The 25706-nt window shown below is 31.9% G+C and overlaps 1 protein-coding gene across 6 annotated transcripts in view; it reads right to left on the minus strand.

Moving 5' to 3' along the window:
- The window catches only part of LOC106661079 (pyruvate carboxylase, mitochondrial), a 53682-nt gene that overhangs the window by 1425 nt on the left and 26551 nt on the right, over positions 1–25706 (minus strand). For 2 of the 6 annotated variants that reach the window (XM_024227346.1, XM_014384228.2), the window contains exons 2-17: positions 20818–20851; positions 19793–19825; positions 7456–7630; positions 7209–7393; positions 6957–7140; positions 6773–6900; positions 6483–6707; positions 6231–6394; positions 6009–6171; positions 5758–5940; positions 5457–5691; positions 4349–4390; positions 2027–2408; positions 1713–1953; positions 1312–1561; positions 1008–1252 (exon numbers count right to left, since the gene is read on the minus strand). In XM_024227346.1, coding sequence (XP_024083114.1) covers positions 1008–1252; positions 1312–1561; positions 1713–1953; positions 2027–2408; positions 4349–4390; positions 5457–5691; positions 5758–5940; positions 6009–6171; positions 6231–6394; positions 6483–6707; positions 6773–6900; positions 6957–7140; positions 7209–7393; positions 7456–7600 — 2772 coding nt within the window. In that variant the 5' untranslated portion in view covers positions 7601–7630; positions 19793–19825; positions 20818–20851. Of the gene's footprint in view, positions 1–1007; positions 1253–1311; positions 1562–1712; positions 1954–2026; positions 2409–4348; positions 4391–5456; positions 5692–5757; positions 5941–6008; positions 6172–6230; positions 6395–6482; positions 6708–6772; positions 6901–6956; positions 7141–7208; positions 7394–7455; positions 7631–10349; positions 10451–18105; positions 18346–19792; positions 19826–20817; positions 20852–25706 lie in introns of those variants that run through there. The other 4 variants (XM_024227347.1, XM_024227349.1, XM_014384229.2 and 1 more) reach the window with 4 other exon arrangements.

The following is a 25706-nucleotide window of genomic DNA, read 5'->3' on the forward strand; positions in this document are numbered from 1 at the left end:
CCACTCGGACACCAACCTCCCATCTCAACCACACCTTTTGAATTTTCCATCCTTTTTGCCATTTTTCACATGTCGTGTAATCAATTTGATTCTCGGCGACAAATGAAATGGCCACGGAGAGCTTTAGTGAAGTATACTTCATTTTAAACTTATTAAATTCACTAGTTTCAAGTCCGCTTGACCAATTAATATCTTACAATTAAAGGAGGGAAAATTCAAAAGGTGTGGTTGAGATGGGAGGTTGGTGTCCGAATGGATCGAGGTCACGATGGCTCAAGTGGTAGAGCAGCAGCGTATCAAGCCGAAGATCGTGGGTTCGAATCCCGCTCGTGCCATTGACTTTTTTATCTCAACTGAAAACCTTAATTAATTGTAACATTGTAAGGTAGTTGAACAGTTAATTTTATTTAATTTTAAGGATGAATTTATCTACAAATTCAAAGCACAAAATTAAATAGGTATTTAAGTAATTAAATATATATTAGGTTGGGAGGTGGCCAAAATTGGAGCCCTGCGGGGACGGTTTGGCTGGGGGGGCTGGTGGTAGTGTTAAAAGTTCTCGTTTACTGGATGTGTTTAAATGAGTGGAGTTAATTATTAATTGTGTCATAAATGTGTTCTGTTTAATTTAGATGGTTCTTAAATTCAAAAAATGTGTTCAATTTAGGCAAGTGTTTTTAATTGAATTTTTTTTCAAATGAAAATTAATTAAAATTCTCAATTAAAACAAGAGCTAAAGAACACTTGCGTAAATGGAACAAATTTTCTGAGCTTAAGAACCATCTAACTTAAAAAAAAAAAAAAAAAAAAAACACAAATTAAATTTAAATTTAAATATGACAGTGCAGAGCTGGGTTTCCACTGCATGAAATTCACTAGCGCATATGTTTTGCAAAACTTGTCTCGCATTGTGGAAATCTAAATTGAGTTTGAAATTTAAATCACTTAAAAATTTTATGGCTATTTCTTTTAAATAAAAAAAAAAATATATATATATAAGTAATCACCTTTATTATATCACCTAGAAGCATATTTGCTTCAGAATATGCCTTTTTGACTTCCTCAAACTTTTCACCTAGGCCAAGTGAGAATGCTTGGAACTGTAGATTAGTATACTGTCCTCCAGGGATTTCGTTTTGGTATACATCCGCGTTTCCTGATTTCATTGTCACTGTGCACTCAAACGGTGCATAGAGTGTTCTCGTCTGCTCCCAGTAGGCTGAATATTCCGACACTTTACTTAGTTGAATACCTGTAGCAAGTAGTAAAGCTATTAATAACTTAACTATCTTTATATAAACACATTCAAACCTGTATCTAGTGGGGTGCCTTCCAGTGATGCGACTATAGCTCCCATTGAAGGTTGAGAAGTCATACCAGACATCGAATCGACCGCTACATCAACAACATCTGCTCCTGCTTCAGCACAAGCAAGCATTGATGCAACGCCAGCTCCACTTGTGTCATGAGTATGTACATGTATTGGCACATCAGGATGTTGTTCCCTTAATGCAGATATTAGCAGTGTTGCAGCTTTTGGTTTTAAAAGTCCAGCCATATCCTAAAATAAACGTTAATTATATATTATTCGGATATTCACAACTGGATTATTCACAACCTCCAAATAATCATAAGTAACAGTCACGAAACACCACACATGTTAGTTATTTACTTCTTTTAAATTACCATATTTATAGCATAAAATATACTACCTTAATAGACAAAACGTGAGTTCCGGCAGTGACTAGTTCTTTAGCAAGATTCTTGTAGTATTCCAGGTCATATTTCTTTTTGTTAGGGTTTGACACATCACCAGTGTAGGAAATAGCTGCTTCAATTATTCCTCCAGCTTTTCCAACTGCATTCATTCCAAGAATAAGATTTGGTAAATAATTTAGAGAATCAAAGACCCGGAATACATCCATTCCAGATTGTACTGCTTGCTCACAAAACCTGTTAAAAACAAGTTAAATGATTAAATATGTTTTATTCAATGCAATAAGAATTTTATGTATTATAAACATACTTATAAACAACATTATCAGGGTAATTGGTGTATCCCACTGCATTTGCTCCTCTGAGCAACATTTGGAAAGGAATGTTTGGTATCAACTTCCGCATTTCTTCTAAACGTTCCCAAGGACATTCGTGCAAAAATCGAAGTGAGACATCAAAAGTTGCCCCTCCCCAATTCTCAAGGGAGTACAAATTTGAGAAGTTGTGAGCGACGAAAGGTGAAATTTTTAGCAAATCTAATGTCCTGACTCTGGTTGCTAACAAACTCTGATGCGCATCTCGGAAAGTCGTGTCCATAAGTAGTAGTTCCTTTTTATTTCTTACTGCTTTCGCAAAAGCTTCTGGCCCTTCTTTTATGAATACATCTCTTAGACCTGGCGGTGCCAACGTACCTGCATAATCATGTTTAATTTAATGTTTATTCCATGGCATATCACATTTTTAATTAAGGCCATTAAATCAGAATTATATTGAAATGTAATTAATTCAACAATTAAGTCTTAATGTAATTTACAGTTAAGATATTAGTATAAAAAATTATTTTATAAGTTCTAAATAATAACATTTCTCAAGTGCTTACTAGTAATCTTCATGCTCTTTCAATATTTTACTATTTACCATAAGAGTGAAGAGAATGTTTCATTTTGAAAGATGAAAGTATATGCATAAATTGTCAATCATTGCATTTTTAATTAAAAATTTCTCCATAATTAGTTCTGACATAATTTTGATATGAGAGAAATATATTGTTTCTGATTATTCTATCACATGGGGTTTACTGAATTTTATTATAGTAGACTCTTGTTTAACTAGTTGTGCATTCTGAGGAGAATTCATCCTACCTCGTATGCACTAACTCACTGAGTTTGTTGTAGATTCTAAAGGAAAAATTGAGACACACTGAATTAGAGTGTGCTGAAAAACTGTTGTCTGGATCTGGATATCTGGAAATATTGGGCTGGAGGGCAATGTATTGAAGAAAGACACTGAAAGCCGATTCTCTTTTCTGACCTTACTATCGCAGTCCGACTGGGCAATTAAGAAAGTGCCAATGGACTCGGCATGCCACAAGCATAGTCAATAGGTGGCTCTCAGAGTGTCTAAACTACAGAATAAAGATCATCCTAACCCAACCTAACCTAACTCAGAATCGGCTAAATGCGATTGGCACATGGAATTTTGGTTACAACATCACATTTGTTTTCAGCATGCAAATAAAGATGGCTCAACATGTGCCATTTAAAGAGTCTCATTCCATGGCTCCATATTGAGAGTGAGTTGAAATGCCACATGATATCAGGACCAGTGACTCCCATATTGCAATTTTTGGAGGAAACAGGATTATTTTTATACATAGATTTTTTTTTACTGCAGTTAATTACTGAATACTGAGATGTATTCTGTGATAAATGTTTCATTAGAATGTATTTATAAGTGTGAATATGTTGGTACTACACATGTATCAATGATAAAATATCAAGAATGAGTGAAAAAGTGAGTGTGTTTAGGTTAAAACATCCGAAATGACCTTGTTATTGGTAGCCCATGCAGTCTAGTCTAAATTCAGTGGATAAGACTGAGGACTGACCCTGGACAACCAAAAGCATAATAAATGATTCCTGTGGCTTGCCATGAGAAATCATCGGTTTGATTCCGCACATATTTGTATGCATGGGATTATATGGGCCAAACTGATCTTATATAAATTAAATTAAAAAATATAGTATAATTCCTTTTGTACTGTTATTCTTTTTCAATACAATATTATATTTTTTAGTTATTTCATAATTTTTCTCCCTGTCTATTTGTTGATCAGTATATGATTTTAATGGTGGGAGAAATAATAATTGTATTTGTCACATGTTATATATTTTTGAGTTCAACTTCCAAATTCTTAAGTTTATCTCCTGTAAACGATAATGAAAATTTTTGTTTTCTCTATATCACTCTCACGTTCACTCTCACTCTATCTATCTCTCTCTATCTCTTTCTTTCACATAATTGTATAATTCATAATAATTTAATTATTAAAGTTTATATTAATATGCAAAACATTCTCTATGTTACGCTTTCTAAAACTGCATGCATTTCATGCTGAAAATTTCATGTTGCCAGATGCTTTTAAAGTTCTAGTTAAAAAAAACTTACATGAAGGCACATCTGCAAGAGACAAAATAGTTATTATGCTTTGTTTAGAAGAACCATTTTAAAAAGTTGAAAGAGCTCATAATTAGACAGATTTATGAAAAGGTTAGATTTCAAATAAGTAATAAATGTTTTTGAGTGATGTTACTTGTTTAATATTATTATTTGAAAATTTTGTATTATTTACCTATCATGATTCCTTCCTCGTTAAATTCAGGCCGGCTATAATCTGCACACAGATGCAAAGGTAAAGAATGGAAACAAAAGACAAACTAACAACAAAAGTACAAAACAAATATTCTAGCAAACAGGCAAAAATAATTAATTTGAATAATGAAACATACCCAGCACTTGACATACGACCAGATGCGACTAATATTCAATATAACTTGGATATTGTTTGGATAAAGAATTGAATTAATAATAACCAATTATTGTATCTGATGTTTCATATAAATTATAAAATGATTCTGATAATGTAAATAGTTCGTTCACAAAAAGAAATATGTTAGTTCCATAAGTGCAATAAGTGCTATTATCCAATGAAAAACTTATTATTGATTATGATACCAATATTGTGATTATTTATCAAATTATTTTGTAAAATTTAATAATAAACATACTTTTTATGCTGTAAAATATGTGGTAATCTTTTTTTTTTGTTTTACTGGCTGAGTATGCTTTAAAACTATTCTGAATAATTAACTATTGCATTTTAAAAATAAAGGGCTATTATATTGTAAAAAGTGTATGTTATTTTCAGAAGCAGGTAATAAAATGTAAATAATTATTTTTCAATTGAAACCAATGTAATGTTAGTTTTCTCAATAGGACATCATCATTCTGGAATTTTACCAATATAGTTTAAGAATGTTGTTATTCAAATTTTAATAATACCATGACTATCATCATATAATAATAATTGCACAGTTTGATTATAAAAAAGGGTTTTTTGATTTGTTTAACAGAATTCCACAGGGCTAAGATGTTTTATTGATAAATTATTACTATAAAATTTAAGATATTTAAACATTAAAAAATTAATAAAATAAAAAAGTGTAACAAAACAGATTGTCCCCCAAAAAAGCTACAAGAAACATGCAAGGGAGCAATCAATGTGCTTAACATGCTTTTCTTACCTGTTCCACATTTTCTGTTTAGGAGATTTTTTAAAACAATTATTTTTTCCAGAAGATTTGAATACCTATTTTATCGAACTAACCAACAATTACTAAACTACTACAATATTAAAGAAAAAAATAAAAGACAAACAATAAAATTGATATATTCCGTACCAACAGGTATTTCTGGAGCATGAACCTTTATCCTAGGAGGCCTTAGCTTTGTTGCAAGGGGAGTTTGTGGTCCATTGATGAGAACATTTCCTAGATAATTCAGTAATTTTTGGGCCCTATTTTGTGAAGTCTTGATTGCAAATAATTGTGGATGTTCATCAATAAAGTAAGTGTCAACTGCACCAGTCATGAATTTTTGGTTTTCCAGTACGTTCAATAAAAATGGAATGTTAGTCTATGAAAAGACAATATCATGAGTTTTGTGGGCAATGTTGATTTAATTTTACTAACTGCTACTTACTTTGACTCCTCTTACACGGAATTCTCTCAGTGCTCTTGCAAGTTTGGCTGCTGCTGAACTTAAGTCTGTAGCATGTGATATGACTTTAGCCAAAAGAGAATCATAGTAAGGACTTATAACTGCTCCAGCATAGGCTGATGCACTGTCAATTCTGATACCCATTCCTTCACCGGATCTAAATACCTAATCATCAAAGGTTATTTTAACAAAGAGAAATGTCAGGGAAAATGTATGAAAAACAACTATTTTACTTCAATTCTGCCTGTATCAGGCCTAAAATCTGATGCAGGATTTTCTGTGGTGACACGACACTGAATTGCATACCCAATTTTCTTAATTTTATCCTGAGTCAATCCCATCTCTGGGAGGGTTAACCCTTCAGCAACTCGTATTTGTGATTGGACCAAGTCCACTCTAAAAAATATAATTAATTACTACAACTATACTGTTGGCAATAGATTCATAATAATTACCCGGTAATTTCTTCAGTAACTGTATGCTCCACCTGGAGTCTAGCGTTTACTTCAATGAAATAAAAGTTGTTGTGGGAATCTAACAGATATTCCACAGTACCAGCATTTTCATATTTAACGTGTTTTGCAAGCTGCAGTGCCTTCTCTAGCATAGCATCTCTTACCTAAATATGTACAAATTATAATATATATTTTGAGAAAGAATGGTTAGTCAAGAAACAAGAAATGTAAAACAAATATATGTATATTTACCTTAGGGTCTAAATGTGGAGCAGGAGCAATTTCTACTACTTTCTGATGTCTCCTCTGTACTGAGCAGTCCCTTTCATACAAATGAATAACATTTCCTGCTTTATCTCCAAGCAACTGGACTTCAATATGTCTAGGCCTTTCTATAAATTTTTCTATGAATAGTGCACCATTTCCAAAAGCAGCTGCTGCTTCTGAGCTTGCTCTTTCAAAAGACTCTAATACATCCTGTAGAATTGAAACAATTAACAAAGGAAAAATTGTTATAAAATATGCAATTTTTCCTTGCATACCTTCATTTGTCGAACAACTCTCATTCCTCTCCCACCACCACCAAAAGCAGCTTTGAATATGATTGGTAAACCGTGTTCGTGACAGAACGCCATGGCTTCATCCGATGAAGTAATTGGCCCAGGTGTACCTAAAGTAATAAATAAATTAGTGAAATTATGAGATAAGACAAATATATATCTTTACCAGGTACAATTGGCACTCCTGAGTCAATCGCTGCCTGTCTAGCTGCAACTTTGTCTCCCATTTGTTGCACAACCTTTGGAGAAGGTCCAATGAACCGGAGGCCTGCATCCAGCACAGCTTGTGCAAAGTCAGAACGTTCTGAGAGGAATCCATACCCTGGATGGATTGCATCAACACCATTTTCCTTTAATACCCACAGTGTACTGAATTGACTTAATTTTAAGAATACATAATCAAATATTGCATTTTTACCTTGGCCACTTTAACAATTTCTGGTATATTTAGGTAAGCTTGCACAGGCTCAAGGCCTTTTCCTACTAAATAGGCTTCATCTGCCTTTTGTCTAAACATTTGCATTTTGTCCTGTTCTGAGTAAATGGCTACCGATTTTATTCCCAATTCTGTACATGCTCGGAAAACTCGTATAGCAATTTCACCTGAAAACAATTCAGTGAGTAAATAGCAATCTAAAGGAAAATAATACAATGATTTGGTTTACCTCTGTTAGCCACTAAAACACTTCTAATTGGTTTGTACTCTATTTTTGGTTGTTGTGAACAAAACCGTTTAGACAATGTCCATGCTACCATTTTCTGGTTAAGCTTGGGCATTATGTGATATGTATTTTTTATTGATCCTAACATTGTGACGTGCTTAGATGTTGTTCAGACAATCTAAACACAAACAAAAAATATGTTCAATAAGCTTGAATATCATACTGAAAGCAAATTTATTAAACATAAATAACAATGTTTCTGCCAAAATAATTTTAAGCATATTAAAAAAATCAACAAATATATATGCTAAAATATGATAGCAAAAACTATTATTGCAACAAAATAATAATAACAAATATAATACAAATTAACATTTAATTATCATAATACGGGCAGTACAGCCAGTATTCTAGGAAAGCATAGTTGTCATTTTTCCCCTCTTGGCTTTCATGGAGATAACCTTGTCCATTTTCATCCTTACGCAACATTTCTAAAATATTCATGCAATATACTGTGGATAAGTACTTTAGGTTTTTAAATCAAGTTTGACTTTTTAAAAATAGAATCTTCACTTCAACCTTCCATACTTCATTTAAAAAAAAATCAATGCCAAGGTTTAAAAGTGTTTACATATTATAAATAAAAATGTAAATATAATTAATTAATCTAAAAAATTAGCTTTTGATGAGAGTTGTTATACTGTGTACAGCCTAGTGCTTTACAACACAAAGTGAATGTGCCAACAACTCTGGTTTTTCTTGGCAAATTTAGCACGTTTCTGTCTCTTATTTAGGGGGTAGTTAAGAGGGCAGTGGCCAGTGTAGAGGACTTAAAATTTTTTTTCAAATCTTGCCTGGTGAATTTATTTGCCTTCTTTCTTGAGAACTTATCAAATCTCTAATTTTGCCTCATACATAGTGCTTTTGTTGAGAACTTGAGTTTTTCTTTCTCAAGCCATTTTTCCAACTTTTGACAAGCACACTCTACAGTGTGCCTAGTTGTGGTTAAGTCCAATGGGTGTGAGAGCCTCCCTTCCTTTGGCTAGTTGGTCAGCATGCCTGTTTCCTTCTATACCTTCATATCAGAGAACACAACTCAAGGTTATTTTATTTTGTTTTCCTTGGGAAATTAGGCAAAAATTTCCTTGGAGCTGTCCAAAAATAAATATATCTTGTGCAGAGAGTTGGATTGCATGGTCCTTGGAAGATGTTGAAATTTGGCCTTTTTCCTCCCTACAATTTCTCCTTATTCCATCTTTGGTCCGTGAGTTTACCATATTAGGGCCACTTCCTGAAACTTGGGGTTACCTTTTTTCAAAAGTCTTTCTTATCTTTGACCGCTTGGAAGGGTTGACTAAAATTGAGCTTCCCCCCCATGTTGTCAGGTTATACCCATCTTATTTGGTTTAATATGTTGAGGAATATGTTGAGACATTGGAAAGCCACCTTTTGTACATGAACATAAGGGTGCAGGGTCGAGTGCAGTTGCCATCACTGTGGTGAAGCTGTAGACCTTAAGACACATGAAACTTTGTAGAATTTGCATTTTATTTTGTGCCTCCTTTGAAGCGTTTTTGGCTACCATACTAGAGCTCAATATGCGACCATGAGTCTGACTGTTGCACTGATTTATTTAAGAAAAAACTAGTTTACATTCCTTTCAAATTGGAACTGTGTCATGGACGATTCAGATTATTCTAAAGTGCAATTGAGGAAGTCAAGGTTTGTATGTAAATGCATTTAAAGATATGTTTTTACCAAAACAGAGTTTTTTTTTTTTTGTTGCCTTGACAAGATAACTTGGTTTCATTGGATAGTAGGGTAAATAAAAAAAGTTAATATGATGAAAAATATAAATGATAAATGATGGAGTGAGTGTTTTGTTCAATCTTTTTAAAAAGATAGTTCCTACTCACACTAAGTTGTTTTCAACGATCCGAATTTCGAGCCTACAACTCATCACCAGGTTGTAGAACTCCTGTAGGCTTGAAATCCGGATTTTTGAAAACAACTTACTGTGAGTAGGAACTATCTTTGCAAAAAGATTGATGAAAAATAAGTAAGTAGATGTTAGAATGTTAAATAATTTTAATAATTAAAAAAAATGTGCAAACGTGTTGATAAATGCCTACATTTAATAATTGGGCCATTGACATTAAAATGTAAACATTGAACTTCTATTAAAAACAAATCAAATTTAAGACTAATTGAGAATTACCAGAATAATGATCAAGATAATTCGAGCAATAGGATTTATTTTAGAATGTTCCAATATAATTATTTGTTTTGGTTTTTGTGTCATGTTGTGTTTATTTGTTTTAATAATGATTAGGGATTAATTGCTTAATTTGAAAATCCGTTGGAAACCAGAAATGAATTAGTAAATACTATATTGTAAGAATGTGTTTTTTCGAAAATTTGTTTAAAATTAATTACATTATTAAATGCAGATCTTCACATTGTCGTTGAGCATTTTTTCTTAGTTTGTACTGTTGTCTGTACGTTTTGATTTTTTTTTCTTAGTTGACTGTAATTAATATTCTTTAATTAAAAATGCCATAATCTAATTATTATCTGTTTATCATGTTAGATGCATAATCTTTTATTAATGAATTCAATTTTTTTCCCCTATTTATTTTTGATCTTGAACATTTACAAGACTGAAAAAATTATCCAATAGTTTGAATTGTTTGAAATGATACAGATCTAGCTTTTTTTTTTTTTTTTAATTTAATTTACGAAACTTCATAAGGTTTTACGTAACACAATGGCATGACGTTTACATGAGTGACATCTTTGTTGAGAAGAAGCAAAAGTCAAAAGTCCAGCAAGAGTACAATGACAGTTTGACTTTGAAGATGATTGAATGCTTAGTAAATGCAATTTTCCGTTATTACCTACAATATGTTCACGGGTTGTTACAAGAAATCCAATCCTCCTTGTCTGTCAGCTGGAATTTTGCTGGACGAAGATTAGAACAGAACTTGGTCGTTTGATACTAAAAAGTTAAGAAGGAAAATAATTCCATTAAGAATCTAGCCAATCATCTTCATCCTAATGAAATAAAAACCTTTTTACACCTTGTATTGTAAAGATTGTAATGTAATTGTATTGTAAAATTGTATTCCGATATAAAATAATAAAAAATGTTTAAGAAAAATGCTTAAGTACAAATTTATTTTTGTGTAAATAATTTTTATTATGCCAATAAAACTAAAATGAATATTAGCACAGTATTATTCTGCAAGTGATAAATATATTTTTTAAAATTCTAAAATCCTTTCCCAATAAATGAGGTCTTTATTTTAGCAAGAGAGTAGATTTTATTTTCAATAATCACAATCACATTTGTACTAAAATACAAAAAAAGATCGCATTTCTAAACTTCTAAACGCAAGCCATTAGATAAAGATTTATACAACATAAATTCACAAATGACAACTTCTCACTGGTAACATTCTCAAAAACACAGACACTAGCACTGCACCCGGAGGCAGATTTTAGAGAAACCAGGCAACGGCGAGGAAATCTCGAGGGTTATTCTCAAAATGGGAAAGTAAATCTAGGAAGTAGGGTTACAATGGATCGTACGCATGGTGTGGAAGTTTGGGAAATGCAGTCGGATCAGTTCCTAGATCGAAGGATTATGAGGGCGTTTTGGATAGTGAGGTTAGTGACGTAGTATTGAGCTTTGACAATTTGTCTGTGCATTTTTGATTGGAAGGATTGAATGCTCTGGTTATAGGAAAGACAGTCGCAGTAATATTGAGTTAGTGCACAATTGGCAGTCAAGAGGATTTCTGTCTAGGAGTCTTTGTAGTTGCTTAAGTCTTGTGGTATGTTGTTTCTTAGGTCTCGTGTAGGGATTTCAAGTCAGCTTTTCTAGGAATTCCTACGCATGAGTTGAGTGGAAGTCGGAAGTTCCTTGATGATGTACAGTGTATGAGGGCAAGACTATTTTTAATATATTCACTATGTACTCGTCGTTGAGTCTTTTTCTTTAGTTTCTAATTTTTGTACCAGTAAAGAATTGCGGTGTCATCTGAATAGGTGCCCACTGATGGAATACAAAATGGGACTAAGATGCACCCTTTTCGTACGCCGACTTTTATTGATGACGGCTGATATTTGATTATTCGTTGCCGCACCTCACTCTGAATCATCGGTCAGTTAAATAGGATTCCAGGTAAAGTAAAGACCTTTTGAATGGTATGAATATAAGGTTCGGTGCATTCCTTTTTCGAGGAATATGGTAGATCAAACCACCACAAAAAAGTGACTCATGTAAAAATCACGGTTTTGAACGAAGGTGAAAATTTAATTAGAATTGATAAGAGAATTGTGATATTCAAGGAAAAACTGAGCACTACAGATCGAATTAATTCAAGATTGAGTTTAACGAATGAAAACTGTACATGGGGTTTGAAGATGAGAAATTGCTGTTTCTTTGTAGGGAAAAGACATTTAGTCAGCCAGCCTTCAACAAAAATGTGTAATTTGAATACAGGCCAAAATTTGTAAAAACTGTTAACTTTCGATGTGACAGCGAAAGCGATGAGGAAATCTGCTAGACAATGCATGGAATGCACTTTGAGAACATTCTGCAGTAAAATGCCGATATTCGTAAAATACTGTCTGCTTTAGTTTAAAAAAAGTTAATTTTATTTTCATATAATAAAACAATTCTGTCATACATTCTGATTAAATATTCCCCTTCGCTTAAAACCTTGATTTTTCCATGATATGCGGTTTTTTTGGGGTTTCATCTACCGTATTTCCCGCAAATAGAATATACCGATCTTACCAAGCATAAAGCATCAAAAGCTTCATAAATGGCACAGAGTTTGTGAAATTCGCCAAATTCTAGTTAAGTTTTGACTCAGCGTAGCAAAATTCTTTAATGATCTTCCAAAGTTCAAATTCTATAGATTTGTGGCAGTGAAATTGTGGTTGTCAATTAGGCTGAATAAAGACCTCTAATTTTGTTTAAAAATGCATAGGCAACGGAGAATTTTGTTGTCGTCTGTATATGTGTTCCAAGACCAAAACAAGTTTTCGAAATGTGTTGAAAAAAAATCGTATTTTCTGGACGGTGAGTTAGAAAACCCGTTTTTGCGGACTTCCACCATTTACTGTCTAGTATGACCCTACTTTTTTTTTCACAACATAGCAAACCAACCTGTGTATTTATTTTAAAGCCTGTAGGAGTATTTTAAATTTTATTTAATTTTAATCTAAGCAAACAAGTTAGTTGAGGACGACCGTGAAATTTCGTCTGCCACTCACTCCTGACCAATCCCATCAAAGATCAAAAAACAAGGTCAATTTAATTTATCGCGATGATTAATAACTGATACTATGATTAAATGCAATGATTACTATGATTAATGATAGAATGATTAAATGCAAAATAATTACAATAGACAAAATTGCTTTTTACCATACAAATGCTTAATAGTTTACTGTATTTTTTCTTTCTATTCTTTTCTTCTTTGGTTTGTTTTACTCATTTTCTTATTTTTGTTTTTTGATTTTTTAAAATGAACTTTCAACCATTTCCATATTTTTGTTTTTATTTGTTAATGTATTTTTATGTCCTAATTTTCTTCCGAGCCCCTATTCAAACGTGGCAAATATTGAAACCATACCGAAAATGTATTGGTAAATAAAAACAACAATATACTGGTCAAAACTTCATTAAATAAAGTTTCAACAGCTTTTCCAAATCATTATTTATTGAAGTTATTTTATGTCGTCTGCATCGACAATGAATATAAATATGGTTGTTTTTAGAAATCAATCAATATATTAAGAAATGGGTTACATTTCTTTTACAACGCATTTAATGATGTTCTTCGTTCACTATCTTGCGTAAAGGATCAATAGACATTTGTGGTTTATACAAGGTCACCAACTGACGTAAAGCTCAACTCCTTGTAGGTCACTACCCGTATATGACCATGAGTGGTTCCGATTAAAGATTCGATGAAAACATTTCAAATGCATTTTTTCTGATGAAAAATTGTAGTTACTTCCATAACACAGCGATAAACAGTTATTTGGAATGCTCGAAAATGATCAAAATGCAAGGCCAAACGGTATGGTGTTTGAATAGGCTTGGGCGAAAAATCATTTAAATGAAAAAAATTTACCCATGGATTAATTAACTAACAATTTCATGATCAAATAAAAATTCAAATAGAGCATCACAATTAAGATTTATATGCAACAAACAGAAAAATATTCTATATAACATGCTCTAAAAAGTACCATTATAGCAATATGAAGCAAAATAAATAGTTAGGTGTAAATACGTCAAGATTTTTATTGTAAAATAAGAAAGTATAATAATTATCTTATGACTTTTCCTTCTTGAAGGTGGGATAATAGGTCATCTCAAAAAAACCACAACCAGTTTTTATCCACAACGTTTCGGATTTATTTTAATCCTTCGTCAGGTGAGTTAACGCAATGGTTAAAACAGTGGTCTTCAGTCATTAAGATTTTATAACAGTTTATTTAAAAAAAAGAGCCAGTATGGTACATATTCAGACTGGCTCTTTTTTAAAATAAACTGTTATAAAATATTAATGACTGACGACCACTGTTTTAACCATTGCGTTAACTCACCTGACGAAGGATTAAAATAAATCCGAACGTTGTGGATAAAAACTGGTTGTGGTTTTTTTGAGATGACCTATTATCCCACCTTCAAGAAGGAAAAACCATAAGTTAAACTGTTGAGGTCGAAATATAAGAAAACATCGTTATAATAATTATTTTTGTATAGTATTAATGATTATTTTTGAATTTTTTTCGGTGGACGGAACATTTCCGGTGCATAATTTATTTTAACAGAAATATCTTCAAGCATAATTTCTAAAAATCTAATTTAAAATGTTTACAAAAAGCTGTATAATATGGCTAGAATATCAAAAAAACCTGAAAGGCGTAAATGTACATCAATAAAAATTTATGGTTAATTGGCGTGAACCCCGTCAGACCCCATGAAGGTTGAGGGGGTGAGGTTCCAGAACCGGCGTTTTTCTTCTACTTGCTTTACAAAGATTTTACGTTTATAACTGCCTCAATAAATTATAAAATACGTAACAGTGAAACAGTACTCAGATCGGTCTAAGCAAGACTCAATGGTTTTGAAAGGGCAGAAAGATAAATATTATTATTTTTACTTGAACTATGAAGGAAACAAAGATCTTTAAAAGGCAAATTAAATCTCCTAAATTTTCCCTGTTTTCACACCAAACAGAAACCAATTTACCTAAGAGGCAAAAGTGGATACCCAACATTTAATGCGCTTTACCCTTTCAGTTAGTAATTTGATATTCTACAGCTCCGAGCTCGTTTGTTTGGTCCGTTTCGGTTTACGGTGTATTGTGTTGTCTATTACTTACTCCTGTTTTATAAACGGGTAAGGAAAATAGTTTTTAGATACAAGCTAAATTAGTATATAGTTAATGAGTGTGGGAAAAGCGTGCATTTTGACACAATCAGCTTTGTTGAAAAACGTAACAATCTTTTCTTTAGCAGGTACTTAAGTAAAGTTCTTATTATAAGCTTAATCTCTTGTTCATATAGAAATTTTTATTAATTGCATAAATTTCTTATAAACTTGAGCTCTACTCTTCAAATCGTAATTTGTTATCAATTGCAAAAATATGCAGCTGTTGACAACATCGGTCAGCATTATAAGTACAATAATTAAGAAGAATTTATTCGCGTCGAGAAAATGTCGATTTCGTTTGTATAAAACGTTATTTTCTTCCTTCTTCCTCTTTCTTCGAGACCAGGCAGACCCGAGAATACCGAAAGGGCGTCGCGACGGTGGCAACAGACAAGGCGACTCATAACTGCGAGATAAAAATATACATACGTACAAATGGTCTTTTTCTCAAAAACACCGGCACCCCTGAGGGTTCATATAAACTCCTTGTTGAAACAAGAGGTTTTTACGTACTACTTGGTGCCGACCAAGTTCATTTTTCATCCCAACGTTTATATTTATTTTACCTCATATTTACAGGATTGAGAAAAACATACCGTAGATTTTAGAATCAAGTGTGTTATTAAGTATGAGAAAAATACGATTTAAATAAGCATTCAAATTACACGTTTATAATTAGAATTATTGTGGCAATGCCAATTACTGTAATTAGGACGTAATATATCTATAATACAGTCCAGCTGTTTCGTGTTCGTTAACCGTTAAAACTATGATCTGGCTTGACGGATATCTCGTTCCAAGTACAAAATAATTTACATCCAACCTCTCCAATCTCTGTGCAGGATTTGGAGAACGACACATGACGAGGGTGTGAGAGGGCGGACGGGCCGACTATTAAATAATTTACGTCGGAGCCAGGGAAACAAAGCGGAACACAGACAGGGGGTATGAAGAGAATGTATTAATCTCATCCATCAGGCTCAGTAATTTGTCTCCAGAATCCTTTCTCCGAGAAACAATACCTCATGATCTTGGAACAGTCGTGCCCGGAGGTAATGGCGTCTCAGCTTCAACTTCCTTCTCAATTTAATTTAATGAATGCATCCTAATCTATCATTTGACAATTTTTTTTTGTATCGCAACCTTTCGACTTTAGGATTGGCTTCTAAGTTTGTTTCACAGAGCTTCTTGAAAATAGGTCACTACCACAACTTTAGGATTAATAAAACTTAGTTACTGTAGATGGTTTCTCCTCGCTGTAGTTTGCCTACCCTCCCTGTTTTGGTCTATCCTCACGAAAGGCGGAAAAAGGGTGTCGGCGTTATCATTGCCGGTCAATGACTTTGCGGATTAAGTCTGATTAAATGATTTTATTGTTCGCGACGGTTCTTTTTCTTTTTAAATTTTATAATGCCTTAAAGGGTTAAATGATGTGTGTAAACAGTTGTTAATTTGTACATTCATAAGGCTTGTCTTGTATGTATATTTCAGTTTGCATTTTTTCATTTATTTTTGAAGATAATGTACGAAATCAAAAATATATGTAACGGATAATAAAATATCTATTTTTTCGCCCAAAACAAAGGGGGGCAATTTTTTTGGATGTTCGTGTTCCAATTAAAATTCATAAATTCTCTAGACTTTTCTCATTGTAAAGCTATCTCTCTCTCTCTCTCTCACACACACACACACACACACACACACACACACACTCCCTCTTTCTCTCCCATTTTTTGCGAGGGTATTTCAACTATGAGTTTATATGAATCCTCGGGGTCCCGGTGTTCTTGATAAAATGCCCATTTGTAAGTATCCATGCCTTTTACAGGGTGTTCGGTTACTCGTCTTTCACACTTTGCAAGTAGATTCCTACATTCAAAATGGTACCAAAAAAGTCCTAAGTAACTAGTGTCCGAATCTCAACAGTTTCGGGGTTATTGCCGTTTTTCTGATTTTTTAAGATTTCACGACCTTGTTTCAAATAAACACATAACTCCAAAGCTAAAAGGTTTTGGAAAAATCCGTTGATACTATTGAAAACTACGATAATTTTCCAATAAGATGTCATCAATACTAAACTTGTAAACGCAGTTGAGTCGCACTAAACCCGTACATAAGCGAATTATTAATTAGAAAAAGTAGCCATAGTGTTAACAAAACTTTAACTTAAAACTCTTCTTTTCCTGGGAATAATAATACAATAATTCTTTAATCAAAGTTGTCGTCGTGTAGTTAAATAAGTAACCACTTGCATTATTTCGAATACATAATATATTTTCGAATCCAAATTAAAAAAAATTTCATGAATCCATTTAAACTTTCCTTGTTTTTATTTTATTTTTTAAATAATTTTTTAATAATTTATTAAAATTGATATTATTTAAATTTTATAAAATTTAAATTATTAATAATTTATAATTTTTTTTAATCTTTCCGCCTTACCAATCCGTCAAAACACGATTTTTCCTTTCCTTCATCAATTTCTTCATCTTTAAAAATAGTAATTAAAAAAGTAATTACGTAACTAAATGGAGTAAGTTTTTTGAAATTTGCTGGTTTCTAGGCTTAGAAAAAGTAATTTAGAATCACCATAGTAAGTTTTTCAACTTTGAAAAAAAAAAATATTTTTCATAGTTCTGGCTACTAAAACGGTTATTTCACGAACGTTTACAAGTTTGATTTGATCACATCTTATCTGAAATTTAAAGTTGTCAATGGTATCAATGGATTTGGGCAAATCTTTTAATTTTGGAGTTATCATTGTTTATTTGAAGCAAGGTCGTGAAATCTTAAAAAAATCAGAAATAAAGGGAATAACCCCGAAACTGTTGAGATTCTGTCCATAGTTAATTAGGACCTTTTGGTTCCATTCGTAAGTAGAATCTACTGGCAAAGTTTATAAAATAAAAAAGTAGCCTAACACCCTGTATTAGTGATGAATCGCCTTTTCAATACCATAGCCACCGGCGCCCTCACTTCTCTTCTTTGAGACTATAACAATCTTTGAATTTAAATTTATTGTAAGAGAAAAAAAAGGATTAAATAAACAAAACCTTCCTCAACTTTTTATCAAAAATGGAGATAACATTGAAACAACTGCACGATCCTTAGGGTTAAGCGATAGTGTTCTAAACCTCCGTAAAGTTGTATGAATTTTTGAGATTTTTAAAATTAAGTTAAAAATTTTTTACCTAGAAACGAAGTTAATATTCATTTTCTGCTTGTTGAAACATCTTTGAGTACATTTTGTACGGGAAAATCACAAAAATGACGATGACATCAAGTCAAAACCTTGGTGAAAAAGAATAAAAGAGCAAATATCCAATATAATTTAAATATTACATAATGAAATAACTTTGAATTTGGATAACATCGAGAGGAGTTATGGACTTGTGAAGTGAAACACCGAATTTTACTGGAAACATGTGTTGAACATTGACACACATGCAGAGGAAAGGCTGAAAACCATATTTATAAAAGCGTAAAAAATTTTTTTGTCTATATTTTCCTGGTGTCCAGTGGCATGAACGCTCCGATTAGTGTCTAATAGTTTTCGACCTAGTATCTATTGAAATCGGCGATCCAAGGTTGGTAGCCTCTCTTTGTTGTTACATAGGTTTTTAAAAATATATCTGAAATTGTTTTACTTTCGCCTAACAACGAAATTTTTAAAACATCTCTATATAAAATATATATATTTACAAGCAAAAACGTGGCAAGAATATTTAGTGATGATGAGGAAGAAATGTAGAGTACATAGAAAGATGCAAGAAAAATTTAGAATTTTTTTCTCCCCACTTCTTGTCATGCTATTAATGAAACTTGGGTTTTCTACCGGAAAGCTTTCTAAAGTTAGTGTTAGGTTTTTTTTATTAGTCGAAGTTTCTAACTTCGTAAGCTTTGTTGTGTTTGGTGTACGCGACTTATCGAACAAATGTGTCGCCCTAGAGAGTGAAAAAAAAAACAGGTGAAAGTTTCACAACTTTTGTGTTTAAAAGCCGTTTACCATTAACCTTTTTTATTATTATTACATAACTTTCAATGCTATGAAGGATAAAGATTACATTCAACGCAGGGTTACCAAACGTCACTGCAACCCCGATAAGGAAATTACGTTTTTCCCTATTCAATTTCCATTTTTATTATCACTCGTCTGCCTGGACCGCCTCCACACACTTACCCCCATTATGTCGGCTCTACAAAACAGGCTTTTCCATTTCTCAAACTCTTCTCTTTTTTTCTTCCTCTTTTTCTTTTTCTTCTTCCTTTTCATCTCCTGCCTTCAGGTTGACTGAATTATTGACTAAAGACTATTTGAGCCTTGGACTAAAAGCAGATCATTGGGCCATAAAGGGTGCTCGATTCAAAGCTTAAAGTTAGTAACGGGGTGGATGTAACTTTTGATATATTTTGATTTTTAATTTGAGCTGTCGATTTAGTATAAAAACTAGTAGAATTATGATAACTAGACGGATAAAAACAATTAAATTAATATTTTTAAAGTAAATTTTATTTTTATCAAATTCACTCGTTTCGTGGTCTGCTTGACCAATTAATATCTTCCAATTAATTAAGGTTTTTAGTTGAGATAAAAAAGTCAGTGTCACGAGCGGGATTCGAACCCACGATCTTCGGCTATAAACGCCGCTGCTCTACCACTTGAGCTATCGTGACCTCGATCCACTCGGACACTAACTTCCCATCTCAACCCGACCTTTATTTTTATCGTTGAAGATTAGCGATACCAGACAATAATAAGATCATAGAAGATTATAGATCTTCTATATTCTCATTAGAAGGAAGAATACAGAATAAATAGTTATGATGTCCCCATACATTACTGATAATAAAAACATTTAAATTAAAATAGTAAATTACCTGAAAACCCCGTGGCAGGGTGATGCTGGTTAGCTGAAATAAACAAAATGATTAGAATAACATAAAAAAAAGAAAAAATCCTAGATGGAATGATACTGTCTTTCTACTTTGTTATAGGCTGGTTAACGAAATTAAAGACAAATAGAAAGAATCAATTTGATCTTTATAAAAAGCCAAGCATACACCACATACTCACTCCATCATTTATTATTTGTAGGAAAACATTTGTTTTTCTTTCATTTACACTGATAACTCTCACTTCCAATCCATATTTATACAACTCACCCACTTTCATTTTCTTTGTACTTAAATATCATTTAATGTTTACTTGATATATCTTGCTCTCTTTTTATCGCACACATTTTCTCTCTTGTTCATCTTTCATTCTTTACTCTCTGTCTTTTTTCTGTCGCTCGCTCACTCTCTCTCTCTCTCTCTCTCTCTCTCTCTCTCTCTCTCTCTGTCTCTGTCTCTCTCTCTGCCTCTCTTGCACACCCACGCTCTCTCTCTCTCTCTCGCTCTCTATCTCTGCCTCCCTTGCACACACACTCTCTCTCTCTTTCGCTCTTGCTCTCTTCCACACCTGAGTTCACCCGATCTTGCTCTTCACCTATATAAAAATGATACATATTTTATTTATTCTTTATCATCTGTAACTGTAAAACAATATTGACGTAAAATAGTATTGATAGGCTTTATTGATCCGCTCATTCAGATTACGGTGGGCTGGGGCCCCAAGCTCTGTATATACTTCGCTGGCTGTATGTCGAATAGACAAAGCATAAAATAATAATAATAAAAAAACAGATTACCGACTGTTCGCTCGATGATTTAATTTGATTATTTATCATCATGACATTGAATTCCGTTTTTTTAGCATTTTTATTTCTTATCATTTCGTGCACATGTTCATAAAAGGAACATGGATATAACTTTTTTTAGAATATTGATATTTTACAATGGTTCTTGCATGAGTGTTACCCACAAAAATACGTTACACATCATAATTATAAAAATAAACTTACTGTGATATATGATCCGCTACGGTAGTTCTGTTATCTGGAAAAAACAAACACAATAAGTAAATAAGAAACATAATAAATCTTGACATATACAAAGTGAAACATTTTTAATCAGCTTTTACTAATAAATTATTTAATCATTTATATTTTTGAGGTATCCTATTGTTTTCTATGAGAACTATTGACTATTTTATGCAATTCACAAGGGGAGGCTACGGTTTCAATGGAACTTGTTTTGATCGAAAAATGTTAGACCCCTATCCGAGCGCCAATGGGCCTTAGGGACTGAGAAATTGTTTAAAAGTAATTTTTAAATAAATTAAGTTTTTAGTTGAGATAGTTGAGTAATTTTTAAACGTTGACGTTTTTTCCATAACTTGTTAAAATAGCCTTTGTTGTGCATTTATTTGAAGTTATTGTATGTCAATGGATTTGTTTTTCACCGAGATATGTTAAGAAAATAATATGATAGTATTAAATAAGATTGGATATAATAAACCACAAAAAAGACGTTTTCAATAAAGTAGGACGAAAAACATTGTTCTGAAAAATACTTTTAAAACCTTCAAATATAATTTTTTTGTTAGGCTAAAAACATTTTTGGGATAGTATAACCATGGGAATTTATTACTCCCTGTTTCCACACTTAAAAATTCATAACCCATCTGAATTGTATCTAAATTCAATGTAACCAATCGTTGGAACGATAGTTTGTTATACTTTGTTAATTATTCAGAAATCGTTAGATGCGGTCTGGTGTGATGTAGGTTTCAGAAAAACATTTTATTTATCGTGCCAACGTTTCGATCTTTATTGAGATCATCTTCAGGGCTTAAAGTGTTTGTCTCTGTGTAATTGTGCCATTCTTGCGTGTCGTGTTGAGAGTGCACTCTCTTTACTTGTTTGTGTGAAAGATGTTATACGTTCTACATGAATTTTTAAAAATTATATATTATGCCATTCTAAAGAAGAAAGATTAAGAATGAAATTAATAAAAACACGTCAAACGTTTTCTTTTATATTGCTGCTTTTAATTTATTTATGGAGGCGCTGATTGTGCCCTACATGTAATTTGTAAGATTTTAAAGCCCTGTAAAATTTCCGATAGATTGTTGGAGTCGTTTCCAAGTTATTATCATTTTCGTGATTTGCGAAAACAAAACTGAGTTATTTGGAAGGCGAAAATTTGGATGAAAGTTTTTAAAATGTTTTCTTTATAAGAAATTTGTATTCAGCGGTTCTTGGGGGTGCAAAAAAAATATCGATTTGTTTCTGGCTAAAAATTAGTTCAACCCTTTTTGCTAAGTGGTTCGTTCACAAAATAACAGAATTGTATTTCAGCAGATAGCTCGAATTTGATCTCCCGCAGATGGATTATGTTCGTACGTCAAGGTGAGCTATAACCGTTATTAAACGTTCACTTTTATAATTTGATGGAATGGTGAGGAGCGGTCAAGAATGAGGTAGTTTAGAAAAAACACCTTTTTTATTTTCTGCCGATGTTTCATGAAATATGGATTAAGAGGATATTATGGAGGATTTTATCGTAAAATATTTTAAGTTTTTTACTTACACATTCAAATAAATCAGTACCTTAACATTTTCTGAATATCCCCCACCCGGGAAAAAATTGTTTTTATAATATTTAGACATAAAGTTAAATTGGTGCAGAATAATTCAATTCTTCATAAATTTTAATTACTGGGCTATCTGTGATAATATATTGTTTAACAAATATAACCTTGACATGATTATCAATATTAGATTTATTTTCGTCTACTTCTGTTATCGGTGACATCTCGATACTTTAGTTGTTTGAACTTTTTTTTTTTTATTAAGTATATCTTTTTTTTAATGAAACCATCCTGAATTTGTACTTGTATATTCAAATGTAATTGCTTTTATCTCATAAATATGCAATAACTGCTTTGTAAAACCGTTTGTTCTCTTATTAGTATATCCAAGTTTTCTTCGTAACTTCTATATTCATTGTTGAACTGTAAAAACACGCATTGATCCGTTTTAACGTAGCATATGACATATATCTATTTGCATATTTTGCCCTTTTTGAATATAGTTATGTAATTGAGATAAGGAATGCATAATGTAATGTTATTATTTTTTTCATCATTTACGTTCTTAGAAAGATTCATAAATTTTGAATAACGATTAAAATACTGCAACTTTAATTACTTTTAAAAACTTTATTAATAATAATAGTAATAACCTATTATAGGAAAATAGTCGATGATTTAACTATAACTTTTTATTTGTACATTCTGCGATAATCTGTCTCTATCTATCTCTGTCTGTCTGTCTCTCTCTCTCTCTCTCTCTCTCTCTCTCTCTCTCTCTCTCTCTCTACTTTTAATTTAAGTGCGTGATATATTCCAACATTTTAGGTGCCGGATAGCTCATATCCTATTTTCATAAAGATACCAACAACGATAAAAGAGAAAGTGGCCTTTTCTCGTCACCTTGCCCCATTTACTTTTTTCTTATTTTTTTAAAAAGTCTTGTCGCTAATTGTCGCAATGTATTCAATATTTATCCGCGAAGATATCTCTCGTGGGAAAAGCTCGTTTGTGGGCAAATGTTTTTATATTGTAAAATTAGTTATTATTTTTAGATTAGCTCTAAAATTATAACGTTCTCTTGAGAAAAATTAAACTACAGTATTTCGTTAAAAATGTAGTTGAAGCCATTAAACATTAAAAGTAAAAAATATAAAAACTTGGTCAAATATGCATAGCTTATAACAGAAATGACGTATTAATTCTAATATAAGGAGCGAAAAGACTTGGATTTTCACCCCGAAGGGTTGTCACCCCGATTTCTGACCCTAGGGTCGGTACATCAGGGACCCAGAAACTCCCTACCGTGTCCGAGAATCATATTTAAATTCGGCTTTATGCCTAAAGGAGCTAGAAGGAATGGCACCGTAAATAACTTGTCTTGGGCTGAAAGTCACTGAGTGTTCTGTTATGAGTTTTCTTTGTGAAATAAAGGCCTTATACTACGTATAACTGAGACCTAACTGTCGAAAACCTCGAAGCCTAACTTAGGTGGGTAGAATGGACGGGTACAAGGTCTTCGAGCATGCAATTCTCATGGCAAGGGCAAATTTAAAAAATAATCATTTATTTTTACATTATCATTAATATTTAGTTACCTTTATGTTTCCATTTTTCATAGATCAACTGTATTTTTGTCTTTCGCGCCAAGGAAGTGAAGTAGAACAAATACTTTGATTGAATCTGAAATTTTCTAGCATTGTATAAATTCATTTTTTAATCTAAAATTTTCTCCTGTTGTATAAATTCATTTTTTTCATTCTAAAATTTTCTAGCATTGTATAAATTTATTTTTTTCATCTAAAATTTTCTACCATTGTATAAATTCATTTTTTAATCTAAAATTTTCTAGCATTGTATAAATTCATTTTTTTAATCTAAATTTTTTTAGCATTGTATAAATTCATTTTTTTAATCTAAAATTTTCTAGCATTGTATAAATTCATTTTTTTAATCTAAAATTTTCTAGCATTGTATAAATTAATTTTTTTAATGTAAATTTTTTTAGCATGGTATAAATTCATTTTTTTTCAATCTAAAATTTTCTAGCATTGTATAAATTCATTTTTTTATTTAAAATTTCTGGCATTGTACAAATTCATTTTTCCACACCCTACATGTATTTGTAAAATTTAAACACTGTTTATAAATCCCAGGTCCTGAAGATGTTCTCAATAAAGATCGAAACGTTGGCTCGATAAAGAAAATGTTTTTCTAAAAACCTACGTCACACCAGATCGCATCTCACGATCTCCGAATAATCATTGACTAACGGTCACTAAACACCACATAAATTAATAATTTTAAATTTTAAATATTAATAACGAACTAAATTATTTTGTTTTAAATTTATGATGGGTTTGGTTACAAAATTCACACAAATTTCACCTTTCATGAATAAAATAGTTAATTACAATGTAAAATTGTAAAACTTCAGTTTTCTGTACAAGTCTGTAATCCGTACTGTTCCTAACTAACATTTTTGTTCAGCGTTATATAACTTTAGGTTATCTCGCTTACGAGTAATGGTAAAAGTTTTATCGTACAATAAAATATACAAAATAAGAAAAAAAAGGTTTTAAAGCGCTTTAGTATAAAAAATGTTCAATTATTTTTCTAATTATATAAGTTTTAGTTAAAAGTTCTAGTTATATAAGTTTTTCGATCGATTGTTTTACCAATTTTGAAATAGGTTAAAACATCTAAAGGGAAAAGTATTTCTTTGTAAAATGTTTAAATTTTAAGTGTAGTGTGGGGTTCTTGACGATAAACTGCAGAAGGCTTTATTCTTAAGATAAATAATTTATCAAAGGAACCCTGAAAATAAATTTAATATGGTTATTTTTATCGCCACATTTTCTACATTATTGTGATCTAACAGAACTAGGCAAATACCGTCTGAAATAACGAGAAGGATTAAGATGTGAGATAAGCCTCACGAGTAGCAACGAAAACAAATATTTACAATTACGGAACAAGAAACGACCCTGGGTAAATATTAGTAGGGCATAAAACAATTGTATTTTAAAAGTATACAATTAATTGTTATTGCCCATAATTTAATAGATAATAATAAATAATAAGTATAATTTAATAAGCATCAACTAAATGACTGTTAATAGCTGTTATAACTTGTAAATACCTCCTATTAATAATTATAAATATTTGATTCTCATGTTGGATAAAGAATGGCTTATGTGAAAAAAATTATAAAAAAGCTTAGTACTAATAAGTAAAAAATTCGTTCTAAACAAGAATATCCTTCAAAATTTCTTCCCATGTTCACTGCGCAGTGCGACCAACCATGCTCTATCGTCC

The sequence above is a fragment of the Cimex lectularius genome, unplaced genomic scaffold (genome assembly GCF_000648675.2).
Source record: "Cimex lectularius strain Harlan isolate CLEC.00 unplaced genomic scaffold, Clec_2.1 scaffold75, whole genome shotgun sequence".
In the NCBI taxonomy this organism is placed as follows: domain Eukaryota; kingdom Metazoa; phylum Arthropoda; class Insecta; order Hemiptera; family Cimicidae; genus Cimex; species Cimex lectularius.